Below are 25386 nucleotides of genomic sequence, written 5' to 3' on the forward strand. Positions count from 1 at the left end.
TCAATACTTGGCTTATGATGCTCACGCATTGGGGGGGGGGGCAAGAAATTGCAAGGAGGCAAGCAGAGACCAGCCACATTTGGGGAGGGGGCTACTTCAGTCATCCCCCCCCCCCAGCTCAAGGCAACCACCACCCTCCACATTCCACGGGAGCCTTGCCGGTCAGGAGACTTAAAGTGCAAGGGATTCCCCCGAGTGCAAATCCTGCCAAGAAAATATTCCGCATTGCATTGCATGTGTGCCAAGGGAAATCGATGGCTGGCGAGAGCCGGGAGGGGCATGCCCCACTTTCCCGGTACACAGGCTGGGGAAAGATTTGGACCGGATCCATTAGCCCACTGAGGAAGTCAGGAGAATCGCAGCCACACCAAACCCAGAGTCCCGGGCAGGGCCTTAAGAGAGCAGGGAATGTGTCACAGCAGAAGCTTCCCTAGACCAGAGTCATCTGGTGAAATGGATTGTGGCCACACACAAACATCTTTTTGTAGGCAGCCTTTCCAGAGTTCAAGCCGTGCTCCCGGCGACTTACAGAAACGCATGACGAAAGTAGTCATAAACAATAAATAAAACATCACAAACTCCATAACCAAACTGAAGGTTTCCACATAAATAATGATATAAAACAAAGATACAAAAAATATTAACAGCAACCACCCCCCAACAAAAATCCCTAAACAATATCCCAGCCCCAACAATACCTACTACAGGGGCATAGAGTTGGAAGGGATTCCCAGGGGTCATCTGGTCCAACCCCTTCCTTGGATCACCACTTTTTCAACCCATCAGGCCAGCGTATTAGCTAATCCAGTGGTTCCCAACAGGAGGTCCGCGGACCCCCAGGGGTCCGCGAGCTATGCCAGAGGGGTCCGCAAGATGCTATTAGAATAAAAAATATATTAAATATATTTCGTATGATAACAGATTTTTTGTTTTGGCCGCTTCCTGCATGAGCAGAGTCTAGCGCAAAACTAGAATTAGATAGAGGCAGTAGTTCTGCTGTATGCCGTTAGGTGGCGCTCTACAAACACTACTGTTTTGCAAAGAGGCAGCGCACGCATTCTACTAATGCTCACCTCCCCAAGATGCTTTGCGCGCGTCGGCTTCATTTGTGCGCTACTGCGCAGGTACCCTGTCCTCTCCATTCCCCTCCCTCCTCCCTGGCGCACGCTGCCTCTTTGCAAAACAGTAGTGTTTGTAAACAAACCTAATATTTCAGAAATAATGGACTCAAAGGACAGATTTAACTCATCTCATTAAGAACTGAAAATTAAAACTAACTGTATACTGATGGAGTACACTGTTGTAACTGTAAAAAACGTATAAATATAAAATATAAAAAGACTCTTAATTTGGCTCTCACTTTTTAATTTTAGGATTAGGAATTAATGGGGGTGTCTTTGTCACAATAGCGGCTCGATGAGGGGTCCTGGAGAAAATTTTGTTGGGAACCCCTGAGCTAATCAGTTGGTGGTGGGCAACCCGGGGGTCTCAAGGAACAGCTCCTGTGCTTTTGACTGCAAAAATGCCAGAACAGCAATCCCTGTGGAAGCTGCTGAGCCAGACAGGAGCTGCAGACCTTGAAAGCCCATTGGGCTGCAGAAGGGAAGAACTCTTGAGCATCACGGCTTGGAAGCTTCATCCTGACCCACAAGCAGGCCTGGCCAGAGTCCTCCCACTGAGGAGCCCCCAGCAGCAGCACAGGCCAGGGGGCAGCTGGAAGAGACGGCAAGCAGCCAGCCAGCCGCCAGCCTGCTTTGCCCAAATGCCAAGGCCTCAGCCTCCTGGCCAAACACAACTGAGCCTTCACAATCACACACACACCCCACACACACAACCTCAAAGCCTTTTGTCAGAGCAGAAGCCCCTCCAAGGAATGGCATGCGCACACGAGGAGAACCTGCGGAATCAGGGCCTGCTCCCATGGTGGCCAACCAGACACCCGTGTTCGAACCTCGTATATAGCAGCCGGGTGCCAAATAGCACCTTACGCCAGGGTGGCAGTTGCCAAAGCAGAAGGCCTCGTTGCCATTTTGGGCCCAGACGGCTGGAAAGTCGTATTTTTCAGGTGACTTTTTGGTTCCTGAAGTTCATTCTGATTGTGCAGATGAAACATCGCAGATAGAATTCTACAGGATGGGGTGTTGGGGTTCTGAAAACAGTCTAGAATCCAATGATCCCCAGGGATGCGCCTCCAGAGGGTGGGGACGCTGGGCGCCCGGGCATTCTTTGCGTGGTCACAAGCGGCCGATAGCCGGGTGCATAATGCGCTTGGCAAATTTCAAAGCTGGATACCTCTGCGGGAAACTCGCAAGCAGGACCAGAGCGCAAGAGCCCTCTCCCCTCTCCGCCAACCTACCATTGCTGTTGCTGAACGGAAGCGGTTCCTAGAACAAGGCCCCCATCCTGCCATCACCAGCTCAAAGTGTTTTTACTCACTCAGGCTTTGGCCGCTGCAGGAGGGTGGGGGCCACACGCAGGAGTTGGGGAGACTTTCTGCACCATAGGATGTTTTCGGCATGGGTTTCAAATTCCATGTTAGGGGGCCTTTTGTATTTTATGGGATTATGTGCTGTGTGCCACTCTGCGTCTTAACAGACGAAAGGCAGAATTAAAAACCAAAGCAATAAATTCCTGGTGCCCTCCAGCTGCTGGACTCCACCGGCCATCCCCCTTGACCACAGGCATGCCGGCTGGGGCCCTCAAGCCCACCTTTTTGTGATGGAAGCCGAGGGCTCCCTTGCCCACCCACCCCCCACCTGACACAGATGCATTCCCCGAGTGGCACTGCTACTCCCACCACGAGCCCCTCTCCATACGCAGGCGGGCAAGAGGCAGAGGCTGCGCACCAGGCCCACGTCAGCTGGGCAGCCACATGCCAGGGATGCACTGGGTCCACGCCAAGGACACTGCCCGGACACTGAGGTCCAGCACCGAGGGCCTTCTGGCGGTTCCCTCATTGCGAGAAGCCAAGTTGCAGGGAACTAGGCAGAGGGCCTTCTGGGTGGTGGCGCCCGCCCTGTGGAACGCCCTCCTAACAGATGTCGAAAAGGAAAACAACTACCAGACTTTTAGGAGACATCTGAAGGCAGCCCTGTTCAGGGAGGCTTTTAATGTTTAATAGATTATTGTGTTTTATTCTTCTGTTGGAAGCCGCCCAGAGTGGCTGGGGAGACCCGGCCAGATGGGCGGGGTATAAATAATAAATTATTATTATTATTATTATTATTATTATTATTATTATTATTATTATTATTATTATTATAGTAGAGCAAGCAGGACCCAAGACGAACTCCTGCGCTACCAAGGCAGGAAAGGAACAGGTCGCATGCTAGGAAAACACACGCAGGGTATGTTTTGAGGGAGAGAACGCAAAACCGAACCAGGCAGATGAGCTGGTGGAAACCTGCTTGCAAAGGATGAAGGAGGTTTACATCTGGTCGCATGGAAACCTTGACTGGTTTGCAGGGAGGCCAACCCGACAGGAAAGCTGTTTTTGTTGAGTCAGGAGTAAATGGAGGAACAGGGGTTGGTTGCAAGGGCAAGCAAGCATGCCTCTTTCCACCCCAGTCTGCTGATGCCAAAGCAGCCAGGAGTTCTACGAACTTGTGGGTGAGGGCATGGATGGGGGGTGCATTTTGCAGGGCCACTCTGCTCAACCCAGGCTCCCCAAGCACCACCCTGCAAAATGCAGGCACTCCCCTTCCTAAAAGCCCACGCCCAAGTGGAGAACATGCCTGACATTACAAACAGAAGCTAGTGTTTTAATCTGCTTACGGGTTTGCCTTGTCAAGTATGGCGTTTTCCTCCTATGTTTTTGTCTGCATTCCTCCAATTAATAGCTGCCATGAGATACTTGCTAGAGGTGGGGAGGCAGGAAGTGAGCTTAAAGCCTTTTGAAGGACTAAAGACAATTTAAGTTTCTCCCTCCAGACAGGAAGCCCAGGTGCAAGTCAGGGAAGAGAGATCAACTGGCTGCTTACTCAGCAGGGCACTGGCTCTGACGCACGCTTGTTGCTGATGGCCGGACATAGAATCATAGAATCTTAAGAGTTGGAAGGGACCCCCGGGGGTCATCCAGTCCAGCCCCCTGCAATGCAGGAAACTCTGCTAAATCATCCAACCTCTGCTTAGAAACCTCCAAGGAAGGAGAGGTTTTGTGGGACTGGATCAGGCCACTGACCAATGGCTTCCAGGATTACACCCTTCCTCCCACTGAAGCCCAGGCCGGAGAGGAATTGCATGAGCTCAGGGCAAGGGCCACAGCTAGCCCATCAACACGAGCCCCCCCCCCATCTCTGGTGCAGGAGACACCACAGACAACATGCTCGCTGCAAGCACAAGGCAGATGGTGGGCTCCAGGGCATTCGGGGTTCCAAGAGGAAGCCCTCAGGTCTACTCTCACAGTCACACACAGAGTTGAGGCACCAGGGACTCCACAATGGCAGAGGAAACACAACTGACTCTGAACGTACAAAGCACCCTTATACAGAGTCAGGCCACTGGCACACCGAGTACCGGTAGTAGTAATTTATTATTTATACCCCACCCATCTGGCTGGGTTTCCCTAGCTTCCAACAGAATTAATGATGATAATAATAAAGCGATAAAGCATTAGGCATTAAAAGCTTCCCTAAACAGGGCTGCCTTCAGATGTCTTCTAAAAGTCAGATAGTTGCTTATTTCCTTGACATCTGATGGGAGGGCGTTCCACAGGGCAAGTGCCACTACCGAGAAGGCCCTCTGCCTCGTTCCCGGTAACCTCACTTCTCGTAGGGAGGGAACCGCCAGAAGGCACTCGGTGCTGGACCTCAGTGTCCGGGCAAAACGATGGAGGTGGAGACGCTCCTTCAGGTCTACTGGGCCGAGGCCGTTTAGGGCTTTCAAGGTCAGCACCAACACTTTGAATTGTGCTCAGAAACATACTGGGAGCCAATGGAGGTCTTTCAAGATCGGTGTTATGTGGTCTCGGCAGCCGTTTCCAGTCTGCCTGCTGCATTCTGGATTAGTTGTAGTTTCCGGGTCACCTTCAAAGGTAGCCCCACATAGAGCACATTGCAGTAGTCCAAGCGGGAGATAACCAGAGCATGCACCACTATAACAAGAAGATCTGCGGGCAGGTAGGGTCTCATCCTGTGTACCAGATGGAGCTGGTAAACAGCTGCCCTGGACACAGAATTGACCTGTGCCTCCATGGACAGCTGGGAGTCCAAAATGACTCCCAGGCTGCGCACCTGGTCCTTCAGGGGCACAGTGACCCCATTCAGGATCAGGGAGTCCTCCACACCTGCCTGCCCCCTGTTTCCCCAAAACAGTACTTCTGTCTTGTCAGGATTCAACCTCAATCCATTAGCTAGCATCCATCCTCCAACTGCCTCCAGGCACTGACTGGCAGAGGCTCTCTGGGGTTTCAGGCAGGGGGGCCTTGGGGACTGAAGCTGGGTGCTCTGCCAATGAGCCCCCAATCAGATGAAGGCAAGATGGGCCTTGCAAACTCCCAAACCTTCCCATGGGGGTCCCACAAACAGGCCTTTCCACATCTCTTGGGGAAACAAACGAGGAGCCTGGAAGCCCCTGACCCTTAAGATATTATTAACACACGTCACTGGGGGGGGGCACACAGAGACCCAAAGAGGTTGCACGTTGCAGTTTGCTAGCCAAATTAACAACGTTCCTGCAGTGAGGTGCCCAGGGCAAAAGCAGGGTCTCACTAAAAGCGTCAGCAGGCACAGGGCAGGAGCAGAAATGGCCCACACGCCTGCCCCATAGGGAGTCAACTTCCTTTGGCTACTTGAGCTCCAGAAGCACCTCCTAGACCTGGACTATGGTGGGAGTCATGTGCGTACGTATACACAGCTCCAACATTTGGCACCGGGCACAGAATTCAGCATTACTTTTTCTAAGAAGAAATCGCTGCGTAGAATTTCTATCAGCCTTGGGCAGAGCTGTGCGAGTGAAGCAAACCTGCACAAAGTATTTGGGTCACAAGAACTTCCTTTGAGCTATGCCAGGTCTTTGAGAAGCTCCCCGAAGGGATGTCAGAGCCGCCTTCTCCTGTCTCCCACGATCCGTTTTGCACATCAAACACCCCTTCGGATCAAGGCGGCTCCTCAGGTGGGAGAGGGAGAGGAACGGATCTCCCTTGCAAAACACAGGTGCTCCCAATACAGAGGGCCTTCTCGGTGGTGGCACCCGCCCTGTGGAACGGCCTCCCATCAATGTCAAGGAAATAAGCAACGATCTGACTTTTAGAAGACATCTGAAGGCAGCCCTGTTAAGAGAAGTCTGTAATGTTTGATGTTTTATCGTGTTTTTAGTATTCTGTTGGGAGCCGCCGAGTGGCTGGGGAACCCAGCTAGATGGGCGGGGTATATATAGTAAATATTATTTTAATTTTAAATATTAGACAGCTGACAGGCAAGCGAGAGGAAGCTCCTTTACCTCCCGAAACTCAGCTGGTCACCAGCAAAGGATATTTAAACAGCCCCTATTGCAGGAAGGCTACAGGCTGGTGATGTGAGCCCCAGAGTGGGGCGGGGCCACAGCCTCAGGGGGAGTCCATCTCCCATCCGCACTGGTAGCATCTCCAGGCAGGGCTGGGAAAGGAGCCTGCCTGAAACCAGGGAGAGCCACTGCTGCCAGCCAGGGTAGGCAGCACTGAGCTAGATGGAGCCAGGGGCCTGACTCAGGAATCATAGAATCATAGAGTTGAAAGAGACCACAAGGGCCATCCAGTCCAACCCCCTGCCAAGCAGGAAACACCATCAAAGCATTCCTGACATATGCCCGTCAAGCCTCTGCTTAAAGACCTCTAAAAAAGGAGATTCCACCACACTCCTTGGTAGCAAATTCCACTGTCGAACAGCTCTTACTGTCAGGAAGTTCTTCCTAATGTTTAGGTGGAATCTTCTTTATTGTAATTTGAATCCATTGCTCCGTGTCCGCTTCTCTGGAGCAGCAGAAAACAACCTTTCTCCCTCCTCCATATGACATCATTTTATATATTTGAACATGGCTACCATATCACCCCTTAACCTTCTCTTCTCCAGGCTAAACATACCCAGCTCCCTAAGCCATTCCTCATAAGGCATCGTTTCCAGGCCTTTGACCATTTTGGTTGCCCTCTTCTGGACACGTTCCAGCTTGTCAGTATCCTTCTTGAACTGTGGTGCCCAGAACTGGACACAGTACTCCAGGTGAGGTCTGACCAGAGCAGAATACAGTGGTACTATTACTTCCCTTGATCTCTAGATGCTATACTCCTATTGATGCAGCCCAGAATTGCATTGGCTTTTTTAGCTGCTGCATCACACTGTTGACTCATGTCAAGTTTGTGGTCTACCAGGACTCCTAGATCCTTTTCACATGTACTGCTCTCAAGCCAGGTGTCCCCCATCCTGTATTTGAGGAGAAGGTCCTTCCCTTTGGTCCTATCTGGGCCCTGCAGGCAGCGCCACTCTGGCCCTTTCTCAGGCTCCCTCAAAGGGCTCTTCCACACCAGAAAGGAGCTAATCGCCCAAGGGCATATTGAACGTAGGTTATCACTGTCGCCACAACGGAATGTCTGGGCCCTGTTCTTCCCCTGTGAAATTTGCAGTTGGTGTTGTTATTAATTTCCTTTCTATGCTGCTTTATTTTGGGGGGGGGTGTCTCTAAACGGTTTGCAACACATTCATACCAGGGTTAGAAACTCAGACATAGAAGCCAGTCATCAGGCACCCTAAACCTAGGTGACGGTTGCCACAAGAGAATGTCTAGAGTCCATTCCCTTCCCCCACCCCAAGAGATCCCATGCAAGGTTCCCGGCATGGGGGGCGCACCAGGAGCCCCACTTGGCTGACACGCTTAGGCCTCCCCGCAAGAAGAGCTTTGCCTCACCAGGACAGGGCCTTGCTTCAGGAAGCAGGAGGGGGAGAAGTGCTAACCTCCTGCTTTCCTTCCCCAAAACAAGCCTTTCGAAGGCTGCAGGAAGCCCTTCTCACCCCGGGAAATCGAGGCTGGCTGGACCTTTGGTACTGCTTTGGTCTGTTGCATAGTTAGAGCGCACAGTTCGACTATGGAACTCCCTCCCACAAGAAGCAGCGATGGCCAAATTCCTGGAGGAGGAGAGGGCTATGAATGGCTCCTAGCCAGGATGGCTCTGCTTGGCCTCCACAGTCAGAGACAGCCATACTTCTGAATCCCCGTTTCTGGAAACCCCAGGAGGAGGGGAGAGTTGCTCTTGTGTTCGAATCCTGCTTGCAGGTTTCCCTCTGGTGAGAACAGGGTGCTGGGCTGGCCGGGCCACAGGCCTGATCCATCAGGCTCTTCCGAGGTTGTTACGTTCTCACGATGTCAATGCCATGTTCCACCATCCCTCTGAAGACCTGAAGAACCACAAGGGGGGAAGGAAGGGGCTGCTGCGCTTGCGGGAGAGAACAAAAACTGGGCGAGCGGAATCCTGCACTTGGGCTCCTTAAACGCAGGAAAGTTCAGTCCCGTCCTCAACACCCCTTGGGAAAACATCCAAAGACCCTCCCGGACGAGGTCAACGGCCCCTCTGGCTCACCATCCTGGTCTCCACACAGGCCAAACAGCACTCTGCCCATGCAAATCCCAGCAACTGGAGTTTGGAGGCATCAGTGCCTCGGACTGTGGAGGTTCTACACCTGTGGCTAGTTGCCGTCAATAGCTCTCTCCTCCTCCATTAATTTGTCTCATCTTCTTTTTTTCACGCCATCTACAGCGGTTGCTGGCCACCGCTGCCTCCTCTCTTGTGGGAGGGAGTTCCACAGTTCAGCTACGCACTGCACGAAGGACTTTCTTCTCTCTGTCCGGAATGTTCCAACACTGGACGCACAAAGCTCAGGTGTGCTGAGGGTCACAGGCAAAACAGCATTTGGCTTGGGCCAGGCGCCTTGTGCGTCCCAGCGAACCCCTATGGCAGACTACCGCCCCCCCCCCCGCCGCCGCTGCCTCTTGTGCTTGCAGGGGCTGATGGGAGTTGCAGTCCAAAAGTTGCACCCGGAGGGTCCCAGGTGGGGGGGGGGAGAGCCCGCCATGGGGCTGCGAGGTGCAAGGAGCTCTCCTTGCAGGGGCCGGACGCAAAAAGCGTGCGTGACTCTGCAATTCTCCTCCGCCGGGAAGCGAGGAGGCAGCAATCCGGGCGGGCGCATCTCCTGCTGGGGCAGCTGCTGTCGACTTCGCCCTGCTTGGCCTTGGAGACCTTGGGCGTCCAAGCAACGCCCCCCCCCCGGCCTCCTCCAACCTGGCCTTCTGCCCCCTTTCTTTCCTCCGCCCCATCTGCACACCCGGAGCTCAACCCTGCATGCAGTCTGCTCTGCAGAACTTCAACTCGACGGCGGCTGCGGAGCGGCGCTCCTGCCTCGCCCTCGGCTCCCGCGGCGCTCGGCCCATGCTCGCGTACGGCAGGCCCCCAGGCAAAACCCCGCAGGGCGCCGGAGGGGCGCTCTGCACGGGCTCAGGGGCGCTCTTGCAGCCCCCAAGAAAGCACCCGCCCCACTCCTGGTCCTGGTGGTGAGCCATTCCCCGTCCCCGGGCGAGAGAGTCGCCCTCTGTGCGGGCTCAGAGGCCCCCTCGCCAAGTCGCCTCCCAGCCCCACTTACTGGTCCGGATGGGATCCGCCTCGCTGGAGCAGCTGGCGCAGCGGGACGGCGGCGCGTCCGAGGAAGCGGTCAGTGCCGACGAGAGCGCGCTGCCACACGGTGATCTGCAGCAGGAGGGCCGGGTCGTCGGCGTGGTCGTCGGGGCCGGGCGTGGGCGGCAGCTGGAGCAAGCACTCGTCGGCCCAGCGCGGCCCGCTCCGCTGCGGCGCCACGGGCGTGCGGTACTTCTGGCCGCCCAGCTGCAGAGCCACGAAGGCGTCTCCCGCCGCCGGGCCGCCCTTGGCGCGCAGAGCCCGCGCCTGCAGCACCGTCACCTGGACGTGGCTGGGCAGCCACGACGGCGGGGACGCCGCCCCGCCCGGCACCGACGACGACACCCGGCTCATCCCCGCGGGCGCCGCCGAAGGAGGAGGACGAGAAGGCGGACAAGGTCGGGGCCTCTGCGGCGGCGGCGGCTCCGCGTCCGTCCGTCCGTCGGTCTATCCGGGCGCCGGGCCGGCCTCCTCGGCTCGCTGCTGGCCAAGACGCGCCCCTCCCTCCTTCCTCCCCTCCCTCTTTCCCTCCTTCCTCCGCAGGCTCCTCCTCGCGCCCCGCCGCCGCACGCGCGGGCAACTCGGCGGCAGCTGCTGCAGACGCCGCTCCTGCTGCGCTTGCAATTGCAAGCCGAGGGGGCTGCTGGAGTGGCAACGCCTCTGCTCTTTCTCTCCACCGCCCCCTCCCTTCCAGGAGCCCGTTGCAGGATCCAAGCGCCACCCCCCACCCCCCGGGGAGGGGGAGATGCAAATGACGGGTTGCCCCGATCGCCTTTGCAATTGCAACAACCCTGGCAATGCAACGCGGACCTCCGCTGGTGCGCCTCTGCAGAATCCGGGCTCGGCGCCGCGAATCCCATGGGCCCCTGGCAGGCGGCCAGCTCTTCCCTCCCCAATCCCGGCGTGGTTGGCCCAGCAGGGCTGTCGTGGGAGGGGGTGGGGTGGGGGGTGCAGCAGGAGCAGCAGCTCGGAGGGGGGACACGACCCCCAGCCAAGCGCTCCTGGGCAGCCTCATTGGTACTGCGGAGCGCTCCTTCGGGTCTCGCCTGGTGAATGGCAGCTTGGGCTAGCCTAGATGGAGGTTTGGCGGGGCACAGACCAGACTTCTTGTGGGATGGCCGCCCCCGGAGCCCTTTCCAGTGACTGCCACAGAGAGGCCCGTTTATTGATTTCTTGGAATATTTTAATCATAGTATCGTAGAACTGGGCGGTTGGAAGGGACTCCCCCCTCCCCGGTCCTCTAGTCCAGGAATTGCAGCTCAAGCATCTCTCACAAATCCAACCTATGTGGAAAAACCTCCAAGGAAGGAGAAGCCACCACCTCCCAAAGAAGGCCATTCCACTTTGGAATGGCTGGCGCATAGTCAGAAAGTTCTTCCCTTTTCTTGTAACTCGAATGCATCGAGTTTCTGCTCGATATCTGAAGATATCTGAAGATATCTGAAGAAGTGTGCATGCACACGAAAGCTCATACCAAAATAAAAACTTAGTTGGTCTTTAAGGTGCTACTGAAGGAATTTTTTTATTTTACTTCGACCCAGACCAACACGGCTACCTACCTGTAATCGAATGCATTGGTTCGTGTCTTCCAGTCTGGAGAAGCCACCAGAAAACAGGTTCGCTCCATCTTCCCTGTGAGCAGCCCTTCAGCTATAACAGAATAACAGGACCATTCACAGAGTTGGAAGGGGAACCCCCAGGGTCATCTAGTCCAACGCCCTGCAATGCAGGGCTTGAAACCACAACCCTGAGATTAAGAGTCTCGTGCTCTACTGACGGAGCCATCTCCTTAAAAGATGGTTCTCGTGTCTCCTCCAGCTCCTTCAACTGTTCCTCATCAGGCTTATCAATATATCTTCCAGCTTATCAATATATCTCCCTCCCTGCCTTTGGTTGTAAGTCGCCTTGGGCAAGGTAATAATAGTAATAGTAAATAAAATAACAACAACAACAACCCCAGCCCTAATACTACATGCCACACCCCACAGCAGCCCAAATTTGGCCCCTCCCTTATATGCAGGGTCTTGGGAGTTGAAGCTGAAATTTCCTCTGCTGTGCCACTCTACAGTTACACTATTCCTCTTTTAAGCTATTTCTTATCCAAGGTGGGGGATTCATTGGAGAAATTGCTTATGGGGAAATATTTTAATGGTAGATCTGTGACATGACCCCCCATCTTATACCACAAGAGGGGGGGCTGCTGGCAGTGAACTGAGTTCAGCCCAGAGGAGGAGATTTCAGTGGGAAAGCAGAAACCATTGGGCAATGCTCCCTCGGGCGAGTGTGTTCATGGCAGCAGAGAACTTCCCCAAGCTCCAGTGCCAGGTCGCAGAAAACACATTCATGCTGCACTTCTCAAGCGGGGGCTACACATTCCTGGGGGTGTCCCCGGGCAGTGCAAGCCTTTTCCCTTTTCCCTATCTGCAGAGCCAGCAGCAGACTTAAAACTGTTGCTGCAGCCCCTTTAAGAGACCAGCTCACTCCTTGCCTCCAGAGATGTGTGGCAGTCAAATCCTGCTCAAATACATGTTGCCTATATATCAGCAAGAGAAAAATAGAATGCAAGCTCATTCCCTGCGTTGCAGCGGGCTGGAATAGATGACCTTTGGTCCCTTCCAACTGTACAGTCCTGTGATTCTATGACTGCCAACCACTGATGTGACAGCCTTGAATTTTCAGGTGCAGTGCATCTATTATTATTATTATTATTATTACTATTAGTAGTAGTAGTAGTATTTCCAAAGGGTAGCTGACACAACACAAATTGTAACTGGGTTGTAATTTGGTAATTTTTGTGTGTGTGTTTTTGTGTTTTTTTCTTGAATTGGATTTTGATTTGATTTGTTATTGATAGGATGCTTTTAATGGAAAATTAATTAAAAATACTATAAAAAGAGAAAGGCCCAATTTCAGCATTGTGCACAGCAGAAGACAGGACCTGAAGAGCGCAGCGAATGACTGGCCAGAGCAGCGGGGAGACAACCTTTCAGGTCTCCCGGTGGGTCTCGTGAGCTGCAGGGGGCTTTTGTTGTTGTTGTTGTTTAGTCGTTTAGTCGTGTCCGACTCTTCGTGACCCCATGGACCATAGCACGCCAGGCACTCCTGTCTTCCACTGCCTCCCGCAGTTTGGTCAGACTCATGTTCGTAGCTTCAAGAACACTGTCCAACCATCTCGTCCTCTGTCGTCCCCTTCTCCTAGTGCCCTCCATCTTCCCCAACATCAGGGGCTTTTCCAGGGAGTCTTCTCTTCTCATGAGGTGGCCAAAGTATTGGAGCCTCAGCTTCACGATCTGTCCTTCCAGGGAGCACTCAGGGCTGATTTCCTTAAGAATGGATAGGTTTGATCTTCTTGCAGTCCATGGGACTCTCAAGAGTCTCCTCCAGCACCATAATTCAAAAGCATCAATTCTTCGGCGATCAGCCTTCTTTATGGTCCAGCTCTCACTTCCATACATCACTACTGGGAAAACCATAGCTTTAACTATACGGACCTTTGTAGGCAAGGTGATGTCTCTGCTTTTTAAGATGCTGTCTAGGTTTGTCATTGCTTTTCTCCCAAGAAGCAGGCGTCTTTTAATTTCGTGACTGCTGTCACCATCTGCAGTGATCAAGGAGCCCAAGAAAGTAAAATCTCTCACTGCCTCCATTTCTTCCCCTTCCATTTGCCAGGAGGTGATGGGACCAGTGGCCATGATCTTAGTTTTTTTGATGTTGAGCTTCAGACCATATTTTGCGCTCTCCTCTTTCACCCTCATTAAAAGCTTCTTTAATTCCTCCTCACTTTCTGCCATCAAGGTTGTGTCATCTGCATATCTGAGGTTGTTAATATTTCTTCCGGCAATCTTAATTCCGTCTTGGGATTCATCTAGTCCAGCCTTTCGTATGATGAATTCTGCATATAAGTTAAATAAGCAGGGAGACAATATACAACCTTGTCATACTCCTTTCCCAATTTTGAACCCATCAGTTGTTCCATATCCAGTTCTAACTGTAGCTTCTTGTCCCACATAGAGATTTCTCAGGAGACAGATGAGGTGATCAGGCACTCCCATTTCTTTAAGAACTTGCCATAGTTTGCTGTGGTCGACACAGTCAAAGGCTTTTGCATAGTCAGTGAAGCAGAAGTAGACGTTTTTCTGGAACTCTCTAGCTTTCTCCATAATCCAGCGCATGTTTGCTATTTGGTCTCTGGTTCCTCTGCCCCTTCGAAATCCAGCTTGCACTTCTGGGAGTTCTCGGTCCACATACTGCCTAAGCCTGCCTTGTAGAATTGTAAGCATAACCTTGCTAGCGTGTGAAATGAGCGCAATTGTGCGGTAGTTGGAGCATTCTTTGGCACTGCCCTTCTTTGGAATTGGGATGTAGACTGATCTTCTCCAATCCTCTGGCCATTGCTGAGTTTTCCAAACTTGCTGGCATATTGGGTGTAGCACCTTAACAGCATCTTTTAAAATTTTAAATAGTTCAGCTGGAATATCATCACTTCCACTGGCCTTGTTATTAGCAATGCTTTCTAAGGCCCATTTATGCACCCAAAATGACACCTTGAACTTAGCCCAGGAGCTCATTAGAAGCCCAGGCAACTCTTCCCAGTGGGGAGACGTGTTGGCCATAGTTTGCCCCGGTGAGCAGATAAGCAGCTGCATTTTGCAACGGCTGCCACTTCCGGACTGACCCCCAAGGGCAGGCCCCTAGTTGAGCCATTGCAGCAATCTATCCTGGAGGTGACCAGCGCCTGGACAACGTGCCTGGACAGGAGCGGCCTGCCACTCACAACGAAGGAAGGCGTAGGGCTGTGGATCCTCGATGCTGCATCTACATACATACATACACTTCGCTCCGGGGGTGTTGCAGCTGGAGAAATGCCTGGTGCAAATTCTGGAGCCGTGAGTCTTGGTCCAAGGAGTGTGGCTCGAGCCAAGGGCAAATGTATATAATAAGCTGGGTGGGAGGAGGGAGGAGGCCTCCCCCCCCCCACGTTCTTAGCTTGGCTTTGGAGCCTTGCAGGAGCCCCATTCTCTCGGATGCCGCTGTCAAGCTGCAAAGCCTTGGGGCCACCCCCCCTGCCTCTCCCACAGAGCCCCCCACCCTGGCCCAGCTGAAAGCAATTTGGGCAAATCCCACACAGGATCATCTCTGCGGCAGCTGCCTCTCTCGGGCAAGGACATGTCCAGCTCCCCTGCGATCAGCTGAGGGGCACCTGCCACAGGGATCAGATGTCTTCCTCCTCCAAACAGCCAGCGGGTTCAGGAGAACAAGAGGCATTTTGAGCCACCAACAAGCGCTCTGGGGCCTGCTCACCATAGAGGGTCCTCTTCCTCCCCCTCCAATCTCTCTTGCTCGGTGGTTGAACCTGCTCCTCCCAACCAGCTCCTGACTCTGAACTGTTGGATCAAATCAGTGCCCCGTCTGGTCCAGCATCCTGTTCTCACAGGGGCCCCTCAGATGCCCCAGGGGAAAACCCACAAGCAGGATTCGAACACAAGAGCCTCCCCGCCCCTGGGCCTGGGGTTCAGAAGGGAGGAGAGGGTTGTGGGTCTCCACAGAAGCAAGGCTGCCTTATAGGTGATGCCAGATTCGAGCTTGGAATTCAAAAGGTCTCCCCCATTAAAAAAAAAGGCTCCCCTCTCCAAACTAACGAGCAAAGCCCACTTTTTAAACGGAGACCCTTTCACTTGCAGGAAGTTCTAGCTGAGCCTGGATGGCTCCCCCCCAAAAAATAATCCAGGGAACTCACTGCCTCATGGCACCCCTCTGGGAAGCCAACACTCCTGCCTCCTTTGCTGGCGACCTTCATTCGAACTGCAAGGTGTTTTCTTCAGGAGCGGAGGCCTGCCAAAAGCCCACTCAGAAACATATTTGGCTCCTAGCTGTGCAAAGCAAACTGGCTCTATGCCAGGCATCCCCAAACTGCGGCCCTCCAGATGTTTTGGCCTACAACTCCCATGATCCCTAGCTAGTCAGGGAAGATGGGAATTGTAGTCCAAAACATCTGGAGGGACGAAGTTTGGGGATGCCTGCTCTATGCCATCGCTTTGGGGCTGGTGTGGACCTGAAATAAATCTGGGGTGCTTTTAAAGTAAAGTGTGGGCGTCGGAAAATTCCAGGCTTTTGGGGGGGGGGGAACCTCCTTGCTTAAGCAATGCTTCCTTTGCATTTTCTGAAGCAGGGAAGACTTGAGAGGGAGCTGCCTGCAATGGGCAGGTCTGCCTGACGGGCGCTTGGCCTGCAGGCTTCCTCTTCAAAATTGCTTTCACATTCCCTTCTCTCCCAATGTGGTGGCTTTTGAGGAGGGAGCCTTGCAGCTTCTGAATCCCTGCACCAATTCTGCACGGCCACTTTTGCAGGGATCTTACCAAACGCAGCTCTGCATTATTCCATGGAGTGCTGTGCGACACTCAGCTTGGGGGAAAGAGGACCCCGGGAGCAGAATGTTGCTTACAGCTCCAACCACTAGGCAGTGCCATCCTCCTCCTCACCTTAGCCAGGGGTGGGCCCTTTAGGAGCAGCCAGCAACCGCCCCTCCCTCTCCAGGCAGGGAGCAGAGCAGCCTCACAGCAGATTGCTTGGAGATTGTTCACAGGTGGAAGGAAGCAGCCCTTGTCCGCAGCTGCAAGCACAAGGCAGTCCTGAACAGTCATTGGGAAGGCGAGGGTTAAGAAGGAGGTTTGAGAGAGTCAAGAGAGAGGGTGGCACTTGAGGAAAATGCCAGAAGCCTCCAAGGAAACAAGGGGATTGGAGGGACAAATAGCATCCAAAAACTTATTTACAAATATCAGTGACTTCCCTCCTTCTCCTTCCATGGTTCATAGAATCATAGAATTATAGAGTTGGAAGAGACCACAAGGGCCATCCAGTCCAACCCCCTGCCAAGCAGGAAACACCATCAAAGCATTCTTGACATATGCCTGTCAAGCCTCTGCTTAAAGACCTCCAAAGAAGGAGACTCCACCACACTCCTTGGTAGCAAATTCCACTGCCGAACAGCTCTTACTGTTCAATTTGCATGCCATAGATCCCGGCATATTTTATATAAACTAAACCATTCAGTATTCCATTATTACATCCATCAAAACTTGCATAATCATTTCCCTGCTTTTTGGTTATACCTTAATACTCTATTCTCTAAATTAGGTCCTTTATTCTGTTTGGTAATTGCAAGTGTTTAGTCAAATCCTGCTGGTGAGTTCATTTCTTTACAATATTTCTGTAAATACATTGTAAATGGTTCCCACTCCTTTTCAAAGCCTCTATTGTCTTTGTCTCTTCATCTCCCAGTCAATTCGGCCATTTCGGCATAGTCCATAAGTTTGTCTTGCCATTCTTCTTTGGTTGATATCTCATCGCTTTTCCACTTTGGGGAGAGCAGGATCCTAGCCGCCACTGTAGCGTACATGAAAATTTTCTTCTTCTCTTTGGGCAGGTCTTGACCTGTAACGCCAAATAAAATGCCTAATAAAAAAGCTTCTGGTTATCTTAAACATCTTTTTCATTTCATTATATATCATTTCCCAATATTTCTTGATTATTTTACAATTCCACCACATATGTAAAAACATACCCTCTTTTTCTTTACACTTCCAACATTTTTAGAGCCTGTTCTATATATCCACCATTGAATTTGCCTTAATGCTTAATGCTTAATTCTTTAGTTGGGACCAAAATGTCTTTATCTAGGGGGATCTATAGGACCCTTCTCATCTGCCCCTGAGGGGACGACCCAAACTAATGGATACCGGTGACAAGAAATGAAATTCTCACTTCACATTCGGAACAACTTTCTGACAGTAAGAGCTGCTCGACAGTGGGACTGACTCCCTCGGGAGGTGATGGAGTATCCTTCCTTGGAGGTTTTTTAATAATAATAACGATAACACTTTTATTGTTTATACCCCGTGCATCTGGCTGGGTTTCCCCAGCCACTCTGGGCGGCTTCCAGCAAAATATAAAAAATAATAAAATGTCAGACATTAGAAACTTCCCTGCCTTCAGATGTTTTCTAAAAGTTGTGTAATTCTTTATCTCCCTGACATCTGATGGGAGGGCGTTCCACAGGGAGGGTGCCACCACTGAGAAGGCTGGTAATAATAATAGTAATAATAATAATATATTATTTATACCCCACCCATCTGGCTGGGTTTCCCCAGCCACTCTGGGCGGCTTCCAACAGAAATATTAGAATATACTAATTTCTTAAAGATTAAAAGCTTCCCTAAACAGGACTGCCTTCAGATGTCCTTTAAAAGTCTGGTAGTTATTTTTCTTTTTGACATCTGGTGGGAGGGCGTTCCACAGGGTGGGTGCCACTACCGAGAAGGCCCTCTGCCTGGTTCCCTGTAACCTCACTTTCTCGCAGGGAGGGAACTGCCAGAAGGCCCTCGGCACTGGACCTCGGTGTCCGGGCAGAGTGATGGAGGTGGAGACGCTCCTTCAGGTATACTGGACTGAGGCCGTTTAGGGCTTTAAAGGTCAGCACCAACATTTTGAATTGTGCTCGGAAACGTACTGGGAGCCAATGCAGGTCTTTCAAGACCGGTGTTATGTGGTCTCGGCGGTTCCCTGTAACTTTGCTTCTTGCAGTGAGAGAACCGCCAGAAGAACCTTGGAAGTGGACCTCGGTGTCCGGGCTGAATGATGGGGTGGAGACGCTCCTTCGGGTATAAGCGGAGGTTGGATGACCATCTGTCAGGGATTCTTGAGCTGAGATTCCTGCATTGCAGGGGGTTGGACTGGATGACCCTTGGGGTCCTTTTCAACCCTTCAATTCTATGATTCGGTGAATTCAAGGAACAGCCAAATTTCCAGCGGATACACTTTAAACGAAGTTTCATTCACTCTTGAGAAAAGGGTATTAGGGCAGAAGTTAATATTCAACTACTTCCCAAATATGCCCAGAAGAAAGCTAGAAGAAGCTATTTCCCTCCACTGAGCCCCCTCCCTTGCTGCTGCTGACATGAGAAGAAGAGCCTAAATTAGCATTTTCAGCTAGAAAAACATTCCTTGTTGCTGACAGCTGCTTAACTGGAAGGAGCTGCAGGAATGTTTTCCCTGGAGAGGAGCAGAGGCCCAGGGAGGGCACCACTACGCCCACAGCGACCTTGTGGATCAGGTGCCGAGTGGTGCTTTGTGGGGGGAGGGGTGGACTAGAGGACCCTTGGGTGTCCCTTCCAGCTCTGTGATTCTCTGTTCAAAGGAACTCTGCACAGCAGGTCTTTTTGGCCACTGCCTCTCGCTTGGTCCTCACCTCCTAAACTAGGCAAGGGAGGTGCCCTTCAAGGTAGAGGGACATTCATCCTTACAGGTCTAACCTGCTGTGCTCAGGTGAGATCCAGCCATTGCAGGTACTCTGAGCAGGGCGGTGTTCCTTTGCTCCTGGGTTTCTGGCCCAGAGGCCTAGAAACTTGCAAGGCTCCTGTGTTTTGCAGTGTGGGGATCACGCACGCACACACACACACACGACATCTGAAGGCAACCCTATTTATTATTATTATTATTATTATTATTTATTTATTTATTTATTTATTTGATTGGGAGCCGCCCAGTGGCTGGGGAAACCCAACCAGATTATTTTTTTGGGGGGGGTATAAATATATCATACTCATTCTGCCATTCTTCTTCTGTTGGTCCTTCTCCTTCCTTCCACCTCTGGGCTAGTAGCATTCTCGCTGCCGTCGTTGCATACATAAAAAGTATTTTCTCTTATCTTGGTAGCTCTTCACCTATTGCATCTAAAGGTAAAGATAAAGGACCCCTGACAGTTACTCTGGGATTGTGGCGCTCATCTCAGGCCAAAGGAGCCGATGTTTGTTCACAGACAGATTTCTGGGTCATGTGGCCAGAATGACTAACCCGCTTCTGGCACAATGGAACACCGTGACAGAAACCAGAGCGCATGGAAATGCCGTTTACGGTACCTTCCTGCCACAGCAGTACCTATTATTTATCTACTTGCGCTGGCGTGCTTTTGAACAGCTAGGTTGGCAGGAGCTGGAACGGGAGCTCACTCCGTTGCGGGGATTCGAACAGCTGACCTTCTGATTGGCAAGCCCAAGAGGCTCATGGGTAGGCAACCTAAGACCCGGGGGCTGGATCCGGCCCAATCACCTTCTAAATTCGGCCCATGGACAGTCCGGGAATCAGTGTGTGTCGTTAGAATGTGTCGTTTTATTTAAAATGCATCTCTGGGTTATTTGTGGTGCATAGTGGACCGGCCCCCTGTTGAAAAGGTTTGCTAACCCCTGGTTTATACCTAATAGAAGCTGGTCCGTGCAATTGGTCCGGTGGGCAGGAAATCCCGAGAGGCACTGCTCTGGTCTTGGCAAGCTCACAAAAGGGAAAGTCGGGCAGTCTTGCCATGGCTGCCTGTTCTCTTGCGAAGCAGGGACGCTACAGCCCAGCCCTGAAGCGAATGCAGCGCAGCCACGCTCTGAGCCTGCAAAAGCGGGCGCCTGAAAGCTTCCTCTATAGCTACTCCCCCCCTGCTCACCATGCAAAAGGAGTCTGCAGAGGCACACTCAGCAGCAGAGTGTGAATTAGCAGCCGTTAATTGCATAATTATAGGGACCCAGGTGGCGCTGTGGGTTAAACCACAGAGCCTAGGGCTTGCTGATCAGAAGGTCGGCGGTTCGAATCCCTGCAACGGGGTGAGCTGTTGCTCGGTCCCAGCTCCCTAGCAGTTCGAAAGCACGTCAAAATGCAAGTAGAAAAATAGGGACTGTTCCGGCGGGAAGGTAAACAGCGTTTCCTTGCGCTGCTCTGGTTCGCCAGAAGCAGCTTTGTCATGCTGGCCACATGACCTGGAAGCTGTCTGCAGACAAACGCCGGCTCCCTTGGCCTATAGAGCGAGATGTGTGCCGCAACCCCAGAGTTGGACATGACTAGACCTGATGGTCAGGGGCCCCTTTACCTTTACCTTAGTTGCATAATTAACTGACAGAGCTCAGCCAAGGAAGGAGGCAGGCTGAACCTGATGGCCCTGGGTGGGTTTTCTGTGGGGGCCTGGCTGGCCCCTCGCCCCTGGCTGAAAGGCAAAGCAAAAGGCAGGAGGAGGCAGGCAGGGCTGGGTGCCGACCCAGCAGGAGGGTGCCTGCCTGCCCTTCCCTCCAGAGTGTGCAGTGCTCAGCTCTTTGGCTCCACTGGGAGCAGCCCTGGCCTTGGACAATGCAGGGCTTGCTCCCTGTGCAGCCGGGATGCTGCCTCTGGCTGGCAGGAGCACATTCCTCCCCCCTCAAAGGATTCTGGGCACTTCAGCTCATCCCTCCCACAGTTGCAACTCCCGGCAGCCCTGAGCAAGCGAAAGGGCCCAGAGCTCTTTTTGCATTTCTGAAATCTTCGCTTACGTACGGAAGCAGGTGCACTCCGGCAGAAACGGCTCGGCTTCTCTTGAGCGACGCCAATAGCTTTGCAACACGCAAAGTGGCGCTTCACAGCAATGTCATCTCTCTCAAGAAAGAGAGAGATGTCATTGCTATAAATTGTTTTGGAGACCCGGAGGTTTCATCTGAAGTTGAGCCACGTCTGGGCTTAGTGGGTGCTCTCTCCAATTTCTCTCACTTCCTATTACTGCTGTTTGCTTTATGTTATTGCTGTATGTTTTAAATTATGGTTTGTAGCCCGGCAAATTGTCGCCTGGTTGGGGTGCTAAAAATGCCCAGGTTGTGGGTTTGATCCCCGTATGGGGCAGCTGCATATTCCTGCATTGCTGGGGGTTGAGCTAGATGAGCCTTGGGGTCCCTTCCAACTTTATGATTCTATACAAAATAAAAAAAAAATCCTTCCAGTAGCACCTTAGAGACCAACTAAGTTTGTCATTGGTATGGGCTTTCGTGTATGAAAGCTCATACCAATGACAAACTTAGTTGGTCTCTAAGGTGCTACTGGAAGGATTTTTTTAAATTTTGTTTCAACTTCGGCAAACCAACACGGCTACCTACCTGTAACTAGATTTATGATTCTATGAAATTGTTGTGGCATTTGGCAAGTACAATAAACTTATTGATCAGAGGTCAGCAAACTTTTTCAGCAGGGGGCCAGTCTACTGTCCCTCAGACCTTGTCGGGGGCCGGACTATATTTCTCTTTTTTGGGGGGGGGGGAGAATGAACAAATTCCTATGCCCCACAAATAACTCAGAGATGCATTTTAAATAAAAGGACACATTCTACTCACGTAAAAGCACGCTGATTCCTGGAACGTCCGTGGGCCGGATTGAGAAGGCGATTGGGCCGGATTCGGCCCCCTGGCCTTAATTTGCCCACCCATGGTATTGATGATCATGATGATGAAGAAGAAGACTTCTTGGAGGGGGACAGAGTGTGCTTCAAATGTACTTTGAAACCGTGGTTCCCAGAGTGGGTGGAGGAATTACCAGGTGGGTGGGTGGGTGGGTGCTAAGAGGGGGGGCAGGGATTCACTGCAGGTGCAAATGATGATCAGATCTTGGGGATCACTAGATTGGGTTCATCCAGTTTGTTGAATTAATCCATTAAAGTACAGTACATAGTTTTAACTGGGTTTTGAATGCATTGCAATTAATTGTTTCTGTTTTGAATTGTAACGCGTTATCACCTTTATTAGTGGGTCATGCAAACCGCTAGTCTGAATAGGAATTTTGGAAGGGGGGCACTGGGGAGGAATTAATCAAACCAAGGGGGCAATAGCCCCCCAAAATTTGGGAACAATTTTTTGTTCTGCTATTATTATTTTCCCCCGGAAGTGATGTATGGAAGTGAGAGCTGGACCATAAAGAAGGCTGATCGCCGAAGAATGGATGCTTTTGAATTACAGTGGAACCTCAGTTTATGAACACCTCGGTTTATGAATTTTCGGTTTATGAACGCCGCGGACCCATCTGGAACGGATTAATACACTTTCCATTACTTTCAATGGGAAAGTTCGCTTCAGTTTATGAACGCTTCAGTTTATGAACAGACTTCCAGAACCAATTGTGTTCATAAACCGAGGTACCACTGTATGGTGCTGGAGGAGACTCTTGAGAGTCCCATGGACTGCAAGAAGATCAAACCTATCCATTCTGAAGGAAATCAGCCCTGAGTGCTCACTGGAAGGACAGATCCTGAAGCTGAGGCTCCAATACTTTGGCCACCTCATGAGAAGAGAAGAATCCTTGGAAAAAACCCTGATGTTGGGAAAGATTGAGGGCACTAGGAGAAGGGGATGACAGAGTACGAGATGGTTGGACAGTGTTCTCGAAGCTACGAACATGAGTTTGACCAAAATGCGGGAGGCAGTGCAAGACAGGAGTGCCTGGCGTGCTCTGGTCCATGGGCTCACGAAGAGTCGGACACAACTAAACAACTAAACAACAACAACAATTATTATTTTTACTGTTTTGCTTTGACTTACTCTGCCCCCCCCCCAAACCACATTATGCAATGTTTGGGTGCAGCTGCTTTCAAGGGTGTTCCCACAGCTTCGCCTGTTGGGGTTGTGCAAGGAAGCCCCCCCCCCCACTTCATACAGGGACAGGTTTTGCCCTCCTGCTCAGCGACTGCCACCACAAAGGGCAGCTGGAGAAATTCCCCCCTAGGCATTGGGTGGGAATAAGAGGACAGCTGGACTTAGGGGTCTTGTCCTGCTGAAATTCTAGAGCAGCCCAGTTTTCTCCAATCCTCTGAGCTCTGACCAAGCCGCATTCAGGCAGGAAGTCCAACAGCACCCTCTGCTGCCAGGCCCCCATTTCCCTGGCGAGCCACAATATTCCCTTCCTTGACGCGGATGGGGGTCTGCTCACCAAGCCCTTTGTGGCTCCTCTTCATCTGGCCCCTTGGCCCATGGGGGAGGGGCAACCGACAACTCACCTTTTGGGCTGCTGGCACCAAACTCCGCTCCCTCCCTTCCCCCACGTCATGGGCCCCCCCTCTGCCCATACAGCCATGCCTTCTCTCCTCTTCCCGTCCCCCAATTATACCTCCATAGGGGTGGGTGCCACAGACAACAGCAAGGCTTGGAAGCCATCTCCCCAAACCTGCACAGGGACTCCTTGCAATGAAATCAAACTGTCAATTAAAGGCAGCCAGACGACCCAAGGCACCCGTCGGTTGGGGCCTTGTCACTCAGCAGGTGCTGTTCTACCAACTAACTAGTGAAATAAATGGCAGGCAATCATTCCAGCCAAGATTCCACAAGCACTGCACAGTGCAGAATTCTTCCCACGACAAGTGGGTCTTCTGTAAGGCGGGGGAGGCTGGTTTTAATTTTTAATTTATTTAATTAAATTTATATACTGCCCTTCATCAAAAGATCTCAGGGCGGTTCACGAGATAAAAAGACAAGATTAAAAACACCGCGATAAAAAATAAATAAAACGTTGGTTTCTTCTCCCACATTGTTTCCAACAATGACTGAATAAATTCTGCTGATTTCTTTTAAGAAGTGAATTAGATAAAAAGGCAGATCTGCCCCAGACCTTCTCCATTCTCTCTCTTTCTTTCTCGTTCCAGTTCTAGCTCAGAAGACACTGTTTGTTGCTGCCACTTCCCGGCAGAAGCCGGCAGTGGGCAGTGCCAATGGGCTGGGCATCCGTGGCATCGCAAAGACCCCTCTCCTCCTCCCCCCTCTCTCTCTCTCTCACACACACACTCTCTCCCTAAAGCAGTTTTGTCACTATTTATAAAGCGAGTCCAAGTTTCCTTTCAGGAAAGGTTAAGTTTATAAGTGAATCAAATATACCCCCAAGTCTGCTCAGTTTTTGCCCTCTGGGTTTCTTAATTTCAGTTTTCCGTGTTTCTGCTGCAATTTGCAATAATAATAATGAATAATAATAATGAATCCTAGGAAGGGAGCAAGCACCGAGGCAACTGCCCTTCTTGCAAGTAGGCAGGTTGTGTCCCAGAGGAGGAAATGGCCCTATGGGAACCCCAGTCGGGGCTGCTGAGAGGCCAGGGGGCACCTGCCTCGCTCCTGCCCCACACTGGGATTGTAACTGAGCCCTCCCTCTCCGCTCCCCCCTCGCTTCAATTACATCAGAGAATTAGTTGGCCAGAAAGAGGTTAATAGAGGTGACTCCCTGCACCCACCCACATTGCAGCACCTGCTGGGGGGGGGTCGTCTCATGCCCCTGAGGGCCTGGGGAGGGGGCTTGTTTTATAATTGCACCAGGCGGCTGGGCTTAGTTATCACAGCATCAGCAGTTGACCTGTCAGTCAGAGGCGGGGGTGGGGAGGGGAAGGGAGGGGAGTCCCAGAGATGCTCCTCGCTTGCTGAAATGAGTCCAGGGGGTTTCACGGAAGGGAGGCAAGGAGGGGAGACCCCCCCATGGCCTTGACAGGGTCCAGCTAGCTGAGAGGAGCCCACAGGGCCCTGCAGATAATCTCCCACCGCTCTCCCAGGGTGTGGGTGTGTGTGAGGGTCCCTAAAAAGAACGGGGGGGGAGGGAGAGGAGAGGGATCCAGGCCGGGGTCATTCAACTGCTTTCATGAGAGCATAGGGAAAGCCTGCTGGATCAGGCCAATGAAAGTGACGGCGAGATGCTGTGGGTGATGATACCACTTGCTTTGATGCGCCCCCATCCTGGCAACCAAAGAACGATGGGTGCTTTTATTGCAAAAAGTCTTGCTTGGGGCAGGGAAAGGGTGTACTGTGCAACACACACACACACCCTAATTGTGTAAAGGCCATTGGATTCCTTATGTTCCACGGCCTCTTACCAAGATGCTCTGATGGGGCACTTCTGGTGGTTCCCCATCCTCCTGGGGTCTCTTCCCCTTCTTCTGCTTAAACCAGGGGTCAGCA

The 25386-nt window shown here is 51.9% G+C and overlaps 1 protein-coding gene across 1 annotated transcript in view; it reads right to left on the reverse strand.

Annotated features, from left to right (window-relative positions):
• RAB11FIP5 (RAB11 family interacting protein 5) overlaps window positions 1-10149 on the reverse strand; it is a 60409-nt gene extending 50260 nt beyond the window's left edge. Inside the window, exon 1 of the mRNA XM_035103746.3 lies at window positions 9603-10149. Within this exon, the coding sequence (XP_034959637.3) occupies window positions 9603-9988 (386 nt within the window). The 5' untranslated portion in view covers window positions 9989-10149. The remainder of the gene's footprint in view (window positions 1-9602) is intronic.
• Window positions 10150-25386: the final 15237 nt, after the last annotated feature.

This window comes from Zootoca vivipara, chromosome Z1 (genome assembly GCF_965207765.1).
Source record: "Zootoca vivipara chromosome Z1, rZooViv2.hap1.1, whole genome shotgun sequence".
Taxonomy (NCBI): Eukaryota; Metazoa; Chordata; class Lepidosauria; order Squamata; family Lacertidae; genus Zootoca; species Zootoca vivipara.